A 12462-nucleotide genomic window follows, 5' to 3' on the forward strand; every position below is an offset into this window, starting at 1 on the left:
ATCCTTCCTTGCCTAGTCCCAACATTTCGGGACTTGTCTAGAACCTCATTGCTCACAGTGGCACCTGGGGCCGTTCATTAGCGCCGCATCGACTTAGCCTGATGCTGCAAAGTATGCTTAAATAGATGTTTGGCTGATATCAGATCTTATTGGGTCGAAGTAAAAAATGCTGACTCTTTGGCGTTCGGCATCAATGATGTTGGCCGGACTTCATGAGGTTATCACTATTCCAACATTTCTAATGCTTATGGGTGATATCCAACGTAGCAGCACTTGTTCCTTGCAGGAGCTGCTTATGCATGACAGACGATGAGTACTACGTTCGTTTTCTTCAAGATCTTTACCCCCGCAGCAAACAAGCCCTAAGTACTTGAACTTGTACCTCCGCATGCCTTCCACAATGAATCATTCAGATATCAATACCCTGTTTGTCTCAATCATCTGGCTTCAGATCTCCAAGACTGTGCTTTTACATACAGGACTTGGCCTCTGGCCTCCAACACGTACAACATGAGTTACTCTGTTGTATCAGCCGCCGTATGGCTTCTCTTCTTTTGCCACGCCGTATCTGGTACCTTCTTGTCCCAGATCGAACCTTGTCCTGACTATTGCGGAGACAAAGATCCATCAGATTGGACTGTCTACTCGTCATTGGCGCCTCTGAGCCAGTGTAACCAGCCGATTCTGTTCGATTTCAACATTCACAATCCTGTCGACGCCAACACTATCTTCAAATTGCGTGCTTGCAATGCTGGCAATGCCATGCCTTCTTCTGTGGCCCACGTGAACGAGGGTCAGTCCAACATAACTTCCCGCTCCGTTGGGGCTCGTGCAACACCCAGCAATTCATCTTCCAGAAGCTCTGGATCGACTACCAATGTGTCGTTTCAATTGCTATCCGGAGGGTCTTCAGCATCCACCGCAGCCAAAGACTATACAACCATCCTCTCTGCTTTGCAAAACCGTCTCAAAAGCCAAGTCGCGAATAACACCGCTTCAACAGCTCTCTTTGGTTACTCCAACGGCGTTACTGTTGGCATGTTTATCGGGGCTGGCATGGATCCTGCTGCAACTCCTCAAGTGTTCAAATACTTGCTTGCCCAGCAACCGGGAAGCGAAATAGTTGCCCAGCTTTGTGGTGACAACCGCACTGCAAGGCACGTCTATGGCATGTCTGTCAACACGAATGGTGATATTAGTGCAATTCAAAAGGATGTTCTCTCCTGGTGGAATGCCAAGTGTGTAGAGAGCTCTTCTGCTACCGCTAGTCAAACCTTCAACGTTGACATTGTAGACCAAAACTTAGGCAAGACGAATTCATCGTCTGTCAAGGCTCGCAGAGACGGGACTTGTCGAACTGTCACTGTGTATAGTGGCGATTCGTGTGGAAGCCTGGCCTCAGAGTGCGGCATATCCGGCCAGGATTTTACCACATACAATTCGCAACGCACGAACCTCTGTTCGACACTCGCTGTTGGAGAAAAAGTATGTTGCTCATCAGGCGGATTGCCCAACTGGCAGCCCTCAGCAAACCCAGATGGTACGTGTGTGGTATACAACGTCCAGCCGGGCGACAACTGTGCTGCAATTGCGGCCAACTATGGGTGGCAGATCAGCGACCTGAGTACTTTCAATGACGGAACTACCTGGGGATGGTCCGGCTGTGCACTCCAGACAGGACTTGCAATGTGCGTAAGCAAGGGAACTCCCCCTTTACCTGCGAGTGTTAGCAATGCTCTGTGTGGTCCAATCGTTCCGGGGACAACGCAACCTACCGACGGCACTGCCATTGCTGATCTAAACCCGTGCCCCCTTAACGCTTGCTGCGATATCTGGGGTCAGTGTGGCATCACAGAACCCTACTGTGAGGACAACAGGGGCCCTACCGGAAACCCAGGGACAGCACCTGTGAATGAATATGGTTGCATATCAAATTGCGGTACAGGTATTACCAACAATAGATCGCCACCGTCCCAATTCATCTCGGTTGGCTACTACGAACAATTCAATTGGAACCGCGAGTGTCTGAACATGCGATCCGCGGACTTGCAAGGCAGTTCTTATACTCACATTCACTGGGCGTTCGCTGGTATCAACCCTGACTTTACTGTCAACATTACAGATGACGGCGACAGCCAATTTACACACTTTCTACAGCTTACAGGGGTTAAGCGAATCATCTCCTTTGGAGGCTGGGGTTACTCGACTGATCCGTCGACATATGACATTCTCCGCAGTGCCATGACGGAAGCGAACCGGGATACGTTTGTCAATAATATTAAGAACTTTGCAATTCAGAATAATCTTGATGGAATTGATATTGACTGGGAATACCCTGGCGAAGTAAGTAACTAACTCCCTGCAAGTTTATTTCCCTTGTCATATACAGTTTTGTGTTAATATCGTTCCATTCTAGCCGGATATTCCAGGTATTCCCAAAGGTCAACCAACCGATGGACCAAACTATCTCCAGTTTTTGCTAGCATTAAAGGTTGCGCTTGGTGATAAGATGTCAGTTTCAATTGCTGCACCGGCTTCCTACTGGTACTTGAAGCAGTTTCCTATTAGGCAGATGAGTCAAGTGGTTGACTACATTGTCTACATGACGTACGATCTGCACGGGCAGTGGGATTATGGCAACAAGTTCTCACAGGAAGGTTGTCCTAATGGTAACTGCCTCCGAAGTCATGTAAACTTCACCGAGACGGGGTATACCCTCGCCATGCTCACCAAGGCAGGAGTGAGCTCCAACAAGATTATTGTCGGCATCTCATCCTATGGCCGCTCCTTCGGAATGACGGATCCAAGCTGCACTGGTCCTGATTGTACCTTTCAAGGTCAAGTCGTAAATGGCACCGGGGGCGGGTCGACGGCAGATTTTGGACGTTGCACTGCTACTCGTGGCTATATTTCGAATGCCGAGATTGACGAGCTGGTTGCAAACGGTGTCGCCAAAGGATGGTATGACTCCGACTCCGACTCGGATATGGCCGTTTGGGGTTCAACGTGGGTTGCGTATCAGAGCGTTTTCACTCGCGGCTCTCGCAGCAGATTTTACAAGGTTCTCAACTTCGGTGGCACCATTGACTGGGCCGTTGACCTGCTCGAATTCACCGGCGATGATGGAGATGAGACAGACCCTAGCCAAGACACCAGCGGCAATGGCAGCTACCCCTTACCAGATCTGTCTTGCTCTGCCAGCTACGCAACTCTCGATGCCATTGCAGCTGACGCGGGCAAGATCCCATCAATGTGTGCTGCCATATACATGGTTCAGATTCTGCAAAAGATGTACAACGATGCTATGGCCCAATACAATTCACTAATGACACAGGGGTATGACGATAAGTTCAAAACCTATGCAGGGGTTGTTGTCGATCATGCCGGAGCCTCCATGACTCAAATGATATACGGGAATGGAACCAAGTATTTTGATTGCGTCGTGGCCGAGGTGAACTTTTGTTGTTCTGTCTGCAATTCTAATGATCACGGCTGTGACTATTGCCGTAATGAAACTTCAGGCTGCAAACAATTCTGCAACCCTCGCTACGGCGTATGTTCTCCCATCGGCAAGCGCGGTCTCGATGCTAGTGCACAGGATCTTGGCCCAACAGGCATATTCGCCCGTGATGTACTACCTATCCCTGGATTCTCCAAGGAACCCGAGCCGTGTCCTCCTGACTATTCAAAGCACGGCTATGGTGGAGCGCAGGTGAACGGGGTGCCTTCCAACTCTATCTGGTGGAATTTCCGAAACGACCAGACCACGGCTCAGTTCTACGCTGACCTTTACTCGGAGACGGCAATTCCGAAGAACAAGACGTCCATCCAGACCCATGTTCGCAATAACAATGCTTGCGCGCCGTCATCGCACCAGGGTGATGACTGCTGGAATCTTGGTGTAGACTACACCATGCCGTACGTCGACAACTATACAATATCCGATGTTGTCAACCCTAAGGATGTGGTTACGCAGGCTACAGCGAACGCAACCGACCTGCTGGGCCAGATCGGCGATGTCCTCTCGTTTATGCAGAGTGGACTATATGAAGGTGACTACATGGACGTTGTCGATACCATCTCTATCCCCATCATGATGATCAACTCGTCCGTCACAGAAATGGCAACTATTGAATCCGTCGCGGACGAGATCACCAAAGAGAGGCGAATGGAAATCATCATGGCCTTCTTTGGCGCTATCCTGTTCCTGATTCCCATCGCCGGAGAGGTCCTCGGTTCTATAGCAGAATTGGCAGAGATTGGAGCCATCGTTTCGGCCGTTGGGGAGGTCGGCAACGTCGCCTTTGACATTTATTCGGTTGCTAGCGATCCCAACAACGCTCCTCTCGCCATCATGTCGGCCATCTTTGAGCCGTTTGCCCTGCTGGATATTGCCAAGGTGGCCAAGGCAGCCGCTATCAGGAGAGGCATGTCTGCTGACGAAGTTGGCAAGCTGGGTAAACAGGTTAAGCCTGTATTGGACAAGATTGACACCATTAAAACAGGATCTAAGTGTAATAGGTAATATGGGAGCAAGGCATCAGCAACATGTATACTTAGGCACAGTGCGGATTCTTCCAAGAAGGCCTGATCACCTATATAGGTTTATTAGCAGATATTTTTGTTTGTGCATATATGGATGTATTTCTAGTTTATAAAGTTTTTGTGTAGCTGTAGCCTTATTGTATCACGTTTACACATACTTAGCCCTGTAATGTAACATTACTTTTCAAACCCTCCTATTCTATAGTATCTGGGCAAGCTTTTTAGACCTCGTCAAAAGATTGTTCGGTTTATTTCAATGGCTGCATGCGGTAACTAGTTGGTTATCTCGACTGCTTAACAATACAATATCGATATGCTTAAGGTCGCCGGATAGCCCAGCATTGGTCCTCAGCATTTCTTTTTTGAAATTTTTTATTTTTTCTTTTTTTTTGCCAATCTTGAAAGTTTGATGTCTTTCGTTTTGCTCAGATCTGTTGTGGTCTGGCTGCATACAGAGATTGAATATGGCGTCTTTGGACTCATCGGGAGATTGTTTGCACGACAATACATTTACAGAGGGACTGGGATAAGCACAACAATCAAGGCAGCCTTGGAAATAAAAAAAAATTGGATATGCAATGCACCTGTTTTCGTTGATCAATCCATCCATGTCACGCTCTTAGTCGTAAGGAACTCATTCAGCCCCTCTGCTGCATTGAATCTTCCCCAGCCACTATTTTTTACACCACCATGAGGGAGCACTGGTTCATCGTGGATGGTCATGCTGTTGATATGCACCGCCCTGTTTCAAGGATTAGCAAACATAACACAACGGATACTTGGACAATCCTTTCTTTCTTTCTTTCTTTTTTGTTTTTCTTTGATACTTACCCCGATTGTATCTTCCTTGCAATTGCTAATCCTTTGCGCAGGTCTTCCGTGAACACGGCAGCAGACAATCCGTATCCACCACTGTTCGCAATCCGAATGGCTTCTTCATCGCTGTCAACGATCATATAGGAAGCCACGGATGCAAAGTTCTCCTCTTGCCAGACTTTCATGTCTTGCTTCACACCTCCCAATACAAGAGGAGGCATTCGAATGCTAGTAGCCTGTGATGTTTTTTCAGTCTCATCGAAGGTTCCATGAACGATATGGGCACCAGATGCAAGGGCATCCCGTACAACCGCTTCAATGCGTGCTTTAGATGCGGCGTTTACTAGTGTTGGAGGGAGACCACCGCTGCCGTCGTCACTAGGCTTTAATGCTTCTTTCATCGCCTCGATAAAGGCTGGAGCAATACGCGAGTGAAGAATAATTCGATCCGTAGCCATACAAATTTGCCCAGACTATGAAGAAAAATAAAATAGCCCTGAGATTAGCGTGGATCCTACCAGGGGTTCTAGGACGGTGCGGCGCTCACATTGATAAAGGATCCAGCTAATACTGCCCCAAGAGCAGTCTTCAGATCTGCATCTTCACAGACAATAGCACTGTTTTTGCCCCCAAGCTCCATGAGACATGGCTTGAGGTTCTTACCGCAGGTGCTTGCAATAAGTCTACCAACGCGGCTGCTGCCTGTGAAATTGATCTTTCGAACCGCGGGGTGTTCAATCATCGCGTTGACCACGGCCGGGGCATCCTGTGGCGGACAAGACAGCACATTTAAGCACCCGGCGGGCAATCCTGCATCTTGAAAGGCCCGTCCAATGGCCCAATAACATCGTGGAGACAATTCAGAGGATTTGAGAATGGTTGTGTTGCCAGCGGCAAGCGCACAAGCGGCAGCCCGAATGCCGAAGACATACGGAGCGTTCCTGTTGCGGACAGTCAGTCAGTCAGTTCAGTTAATTCATGTAAGAAGTGAAGCCGGAAGCCACAGGTATATGGTGTGGTATCATAAGCGCTAACCAAGGAACTATGCCTAAAATGACCCCCATAGGCTCTTTGTAAACAATCGCACTCTGGCCATCCTCTTCAACTACGGGAGAACTTCCACAAATTGACGTGATGCGACCAGCAATATCACGCAGCATGCGAATGCTCAGCGGGACCACAAATCCTTGCGAGGCGCCTACATCAGCGCCCATTTCTGTGCGCATAAAAGCAGCATTCTCCTCGAGGCGGCTTTCTAGTATATCGGCTGCTTTAAGCAGAATATCTCGCCTTACAGTGGGCTTTGTCTGGGACCAAGTCGCGAATGCAGCGTCCGCAGCCTCAACGGCGCGGATTGCGTCTGCAGGACTGGCGGAGGCAGCAGCCCAGCATGGCGAGTTGGTGTATGGGCTGATGATGTCGAAGGTGGACGCAGGGGTTTCCTCTTTCCCATTGATGAGCAAGGGAACCACCACCGGGGACGATTGAGTTTGCGTTGCTGTCATGGTGGGAAAAGGATTGCCGTTTGATTTGTTTGTTTTGACTCCAGTTTTGCATACAGAAGCACGTAGGTCTCGATGGTTTGTTTTCTATCTTCAGCGTTGTTGGCTTTACCTAGGTAATGGTGTGATTAGCGCGGGAGGATTTCACGTGCATCTACCCCTGCTACGTAACCTCAAATCAGAGGATGAGGATATATTAGCCATACTCTATATAATACATAGCGCCGCATATTACTACATAGTAGGTATACTCTGTAGCATACTAACTGTACTACAGTAGTATAGGGACCAGGTTGTTCTCTGCATTACTATAGTACAATGTTGTGACCAATCTTACAGCTAGTAGTAATAAGACCGATCCCAGTCAACGTGACATCCACCGTGGAAGAAGAGCCGTCCTGAAATAATACATAATCCATACCCTGTAAGTTATCCAGGCGAGGCTGCTGTTTACTCGTACCGGTAGTGTGTTACCGAGTACGGTAGTTGGTGAGATCCTACCTGGTTTCTGCTTCAGAGGCAAAGCCAATTCTGTCGCTTCGTCCTACGTAAATGGTGATGTGAATTCGACGGAATATTAAAAAACTACTACAGTATTAACCCGTAAACTAGACCGTTTACAAAAAACATGCCTACTCCGTATGTAGGGTCTCTTATCACTTAGTTATGGTCCAGGATCTGTCCTATGACACGGCCCGGCCAGCGCGGAGCCACTACATGGATGTGTTTATTAACTGTTTCTATTATTTGTTCTCATTTCGTATCTGGCTTTTCTTTTCTTTTCTTTTCTTTTGCAATCCTCCAGAAGTAGCCCGAAACCCGACATGCGCTTGTCGCAATTGCAGAATTGCAGAAAACAAAAAAAGCGTTCAACGTTCAGTCAAGGGCGTTCGTATAACCCTAACCCTTGTCCATGTATTTGTTCGCCGTTGAGTGTGCCACCGTACTCTTCCCTTTTCTGTTCCTCCTGCGCCGCCTCAGACTGAATGCGAATCTCCGTCTGAACGTTGATATTCATCGCGTTGAACCTGGTGCCACGGCCGACACCATTGGCCACCAAACTCCTCTCACTGTCAATGTCGTCTCTAATGATCGGATCTAGCTCGTGGTCACGACGCTCAAAGGCAGCCTTCTTGGGAGTGTCGACGAAGTTCCCTGACTTGGAACCACTCCATCCATTTGAATTAATGTAATCCGAAGGGCCGTTAGTATTCCGGGACAGTTTCCCTGCTGGAAAGAGGCCTCGAATAGTAGGGAGACAGGCGCATATAAGACCGACTGATGGCTCGATGTGAGTCCAGAGAGTTGCCTGGTAGACAGTATCTATAAAGGAATGTTAGCGTAGGAACATGTTATTGTACCTACATAGGTATGTAGAACATTGAACACAGTGGGCATCGATATACTTACAAGACTCGTCTGAGCTACTGATATAGAATAGAGTTACGATGCGGTATATACTCGCGAAACAAACACTGACACCTCACACCGTCAACACAGGTTCTTTCCCAATGATATATATTTTCAGGGCTCTTGTTAAGCATCGCAGGAGTAGGGTGGATAGGTAAACTTACAAGCCGCCAAGCGCGAATACCCCATTCAACGCAATTTTGTCTCGTGTGCTCATATGCAGGCGCCAAATCATCGGGATGGGCAGAAATAGAATAACAAAGTCCATAACGACATTGAAGGCCTGGTTCACGATAATGAATGTGTTCAAGTTGAAGCAATGGCCGTCGATGGACCGGTCCCAAAACGCATTCAGCGGTCTGCATTGCAGCGCGCAAGCGAGAAATATGCCGGTACCCCATGCGGCGATAAGGCAGTTCAACCCCATTGTAATTTTTTGGAACATCGGAACGGAGAATACGCGTCGATAGAAGCAGATGATGGATATCTTTAGCGTTGGACAGAGCAGGAAGTAGGAGAATTGGTTTGCGATAAAGATCTGAGAGACAAGTTAGAACTCGCATAATCCGGGCACAACTTTAGGCCACTCGACAGAGGAGAGGGCATATTCGCGCCGATAGAGAGCATACCTGCGAAAACAAGACCAGAGTGTGATTGCTTAGATCGCCTATATGTTCACCATTGCCTCCAATAGTGCACCCTATGTAATATTCAAGAATCCGTTAATTCCGACAGATTCACCATTTCTCATTCCTGAGCAGGACAACGTACACAGGACCAATTCTATCAGCATAGAAATCAGCGCGATAGTGGCCACAAAACACAGATAATCGTCCATGCCAAAACCGATCCTTCTTTTTATCCGCGCAAAGATTCGTAGAATGACGCATATGAGAGAGAGACTGATCAGCACCGAGATGATGGTGATCATCTTCTCTCCCCGCTCACTGAGCGCCGCCATGTTTGCGAAAGAGCCTTTGGGCAGGAATACTTCGGATACGTACAAGGAGCGATTTGGCTTCACTGTCAACAACACACAACGACAGAAATAATCCCCAGAAGTCGGGAAAAGAGACGACCACACGCCCGTACATATGGACGAAAAGCACGGCGGCTACAGACTGCTCTCTGGCTTACAACTAACCACTAGTTACTGCATATTCTGTAGGGCTCAGAACGAGCATCCGCTAGGTATGTTCTTCCTATTATGGATTAGGCATCTTGTGAGGTGATCAATTACGTGATGCATGCCTTGAATCCCTGTTCCGGACAGCCACGCAGGATCGGATTGGGGGCCGCTCTCTACGATCCGGACCGAATCGAAACTTACTCATCGTATTCCCATGGGATGTGTAACTACTACGTTAGTCTTACATATAAAAGTAAGCCATATTCCACAATACCCCGTACCCTGGTAAGACAATCTATCATGATTCCATACAGAGCACTCATATCTGCCCAGGGTACAGGGTACCAGATGCAAGGTACAGGGTACAGGGAGTCCGTTTTTTGGGCAATCTGCCCGCAGACGAGCCACGCCTTCAAATTTCAGCCTGTACTCCGACTACTAGCACGTACATGGCTATATGCAGAGTCCCAAACTTGAAACAAAAATACTCTCTAATTGGTTCAAACCAATCCAGTTTTCCATGACGCTTACTCGTTTCCAAGTTTCAGTGTGTCCGCGGTGGAAAGGGTCTGACGATCACGAACATCTCCAACTCGAGTACGGAGTACTGTGTGCGTCGTACGTAGTAGTCATTTTATGATTTTCCTCGTAGTAAGTTTAATAGTTTATCAAGAGACGTAGTACGAACTAATTTAGCGGTATATAGGCTGGTTATGCCGTCTGCAGCAATATGGGTCGCGGGCATGGTTTAGCAGGCCTAGATGTGTACTACGGAGCACTCCGTATATTGAACGCATTAATATAGCTAGCTATCTACCATTATCAGTTGCCCTGGTTTGTGTGGTGTTGATGCTGGACTACATAACTATAATATAGCCTGCATTCTTCCGCTCTGCTCTTCTTATCTCCTCCCCCCCTTTTGATCACTTTTTCCGTTGAATTAAAAAAAAAAAAAAAAAAAAAAAAATCTCCGTGACCATGCCCGAACCCGAGTGTAAAGAGGCTGTAACGACAGTCTCGGACTCCCCCAAAGTGATAAAGGGAAAGGACGGGGATGTAGTCATTCTCGTTCCCCAGCCGACCGACGATGCGGAGGATCCGTTGGTGAGTGAACGTTCACATTTTCTGTTTCCTGCCGAAATCTATCAAAAGCCTAATGGCGGAGGGGTGTGTTTGTGAATAGAACTGGCCCATGCACAAGAAGATCCTCATTTTCGCCTGCATCGGTTTTGCTGGCTTCGCAGGACAGATGGCCCCTAATTCCAATCAACTTACCTTTATCCTCCAAACGAGCACCTACCACAACACCACAAATGACATGCTCAACACAGTTGCGGCGTCTCTCGCAGGCTGGGTTGTAGGCCCGTTCCTATTCATCCCCTTAGGAGCCGTGATTGGACGCAGTTCTGTAGTCCTTTGGAGTCTTGTAGTTGTATTCTTCTGTCAGATCTGGGCCGCGAAAATGGATGGAGCCAACGACTATATCTCCTTCACAATTTCCCGCGTAATTTGCGGATTATTTGGGGGCATCCCTTCAAGCCTTGGCGCAGGGTATATAGTTGATATGTTTTACTTGCATCAGCGAGGGAAAGCGTTCGCGGTCTTTGAGGTCTTGATCATTTTCGCCGTTGTTGGTGGCGGCACTCTGGGAGGCTTTATTGCGCAGAATCTGCCCTGGACTTATGACTTTTGGTGGACACTGGGACCTGTAGGTGCCGCTATCTTAGGAGTCTTTCTCTTCGTCGAGGATACAACTTTTAGCCGTCAGCCAGGAGCGGTCGTTCGCTCGCCCTTGCCAAAGTCATGGATTGCCAATCGAATTGCCACTTTCCTGCCTGGCACAAGGACGCAGCCTGCAGGTAAAGGTCCAGAATTGGTAAGTTTCGTTGACTTGTCACCCCCCAAAAAGTGGAACTTTGGGAACTTTGTATTGTCATTCGGTTTGGGATTTTTTTTTTTTTTTTTTTTAACATGGACAATAGATCAAACGAGCCATTATACCCCTACAGATTACTTTTGCCCCAATCACCCTCCTCATGGGCACATACATCTTCATTGCACTGGGTCTCCCCATTATGCAAGCATCGACATTGGCAACGTACCTGCAACCGCCAACTGAAGTCGGAGGATATGGCTTCTCTTCACTCCAAACCGCCTTCTTCACCATGACGGCTTGGGTTGGCATGATAGCCGCCCAAATCTACGGATATCTCTTCAACGACAAGATCCCCTTATGGGTAGCTCGCACCCGAGGCGGAACCTGGAAGACGGAATACCGGCTCGCAAACACGATTCTGCCCTCAATCCTCTTGCCGATTGCCATAGGTATCTACGGCGCCGGTCTCCAATATCACTTGCATTTCATGGTCCTCGCCCTGGCTACATTTCTGATCTGGTTCGCGGCTCTGCTTGTGATGCCGGTCTGTTATAATTATATTGTGGAATGCTTCCTGCACAACCCCGTCGAGACATCTGTGTCCCTGAATGCCTATCGTATCTCGTTTGGACTCATGTCTGTCTTTATATCAACGGACTGGCAGACTGCAATGGGCGTTGGCTGGATGTGGGGACTGGGCGCATTTCTCATCTTGCTCGCGGACGTTCTTATGGTTGGCATTATTCTGAAGGGCCATCTGGTGCGACAGTGGACTGCTCGGTTGAACAGTTCCATCGCTTTCTCGGAAGACGGAGAGAGGATTACTGCAAAAATAGAATCTGCTACGCCGTAGTGGCGATTCTGTCGAGAAATCACCATGTTTTTTTTTTATTTTTTTATTTTTATTTTTATTTTTATTTTTTTTTTTCATAAAAATAGATAGCCGTAACTTAATCGATTCAAATGTTTACTGCGTTCAAAAACCACAAACTGAGAGCGATGTCTATTTACAAAATCATGATAAGATAAAGAGGAGATTAGAGTTATATTCTATATACTGATTTCATATCTAAACATGTCCGGCGCATCGATCGATGCGAGCAAGAGACTGAACACAGTCGTATGCACGATTCCATGTTCATGCAAGAACCACCTCCAGGCAATAATAGAAATAGGTAGAACAG

At 47.8% G+C, this 12462-nt stretch overlaps 4 protein-coding genes across 4 annotated transcripts; 2 read left to right on the plus strand and 2 right to left on the minus strand.

Annotated features, from left to right (window-relative positions):
• Nucleotides 1–510: 510 nt before the first annotated feature.
• Nucleotides 511–4525, plus strand: EYB26_006111 (uncharacterized protein; the record flags this gene model as incomplete). The annotated part of the gene is made up of 2 exons (XM_054265387.1): nt 511–2343; nt 2417–4525. The coding sequence occupies 2 exons, from the start codon at nt 511–513 to the stop codon at nt 4523–4525; spliced, it is 3942 nt and encodes a 1313-aa protein (XP_054121362.1).
• A 617-nt stretch (nt 4526–5142) lies between these two features.
• On the minus strand, nt 5143–6866 carry EYB26_006112 (uncharacterized protein; the record flags this gene model as incomplete). The annotated part of the gene is made up of 4 exons (XM_054265388.1): nt 5143–5287; nt 5377–5834; nt 5909–6302; nt 6397–6866. The coding sequence occupies 4 exons, from the start codon at nt 6864–6866 to the stop codon at nt 5143–5145; spliced, it is 1467 nt and encodes a 488-aa protein (XP_054121363.1).
• Nucleotides 6867–7743: 877 nt separating this feature from the next.
• On the minus strand, nt 7744–9234 carry EYB26_006113 (uncharacterized protein; the record flags this gene model as incomplete). Its single annotated transcript, XM_054265389.1, has 5 exons — nt 7744–8186; nt 8274–8338; nt 8438–8811; nt 8903–8973; nt 9045–9234. The coding sequence occupies 5 exons, from the start codon at nt 9232–9234 to the stop codon at nt 7744–7746; spliced, it is 1143 nt and encodes a 380-aa protein (XP_054121364.1).
• Nucleotides 9235–10380: 1146 nt separating this feature from the next.
• On the plus strand, nt 10381–12131 carry EYB26_006114 (uncharacterized protein; the record flags this gene model as incomplete). Its single annotated transcript, XM_054265390.1, has 3 exons — nt 10381–10506; nt 10586–11278; nt 11385–12131. The coding sequence occupies 3 exons, from the start codon at nt 10381–10383 to the stop codon at nt 12129–12131; spliced, it is 1566 nt and encodes a 521-aa protein (XP_054121365.1).
• Nucleotides 12132–12462: the final 331 nt, after the last annotated feature.

Source organism: Talaromyces marneffei, chromosome 4 (genome assembly GCF_009556855.1).
Source record: "Talaromyces marneffei chromosome 4, complete sequence".
In the NCBI taxonomy this organism is placed as follows: domain Eukaryota; kingdom Fungi; phylum Ascomycota; class Eurotiomycetes; order Eurotiales; family Trichocomaceae; genus Talaromyces; species Talaromyces marneffei.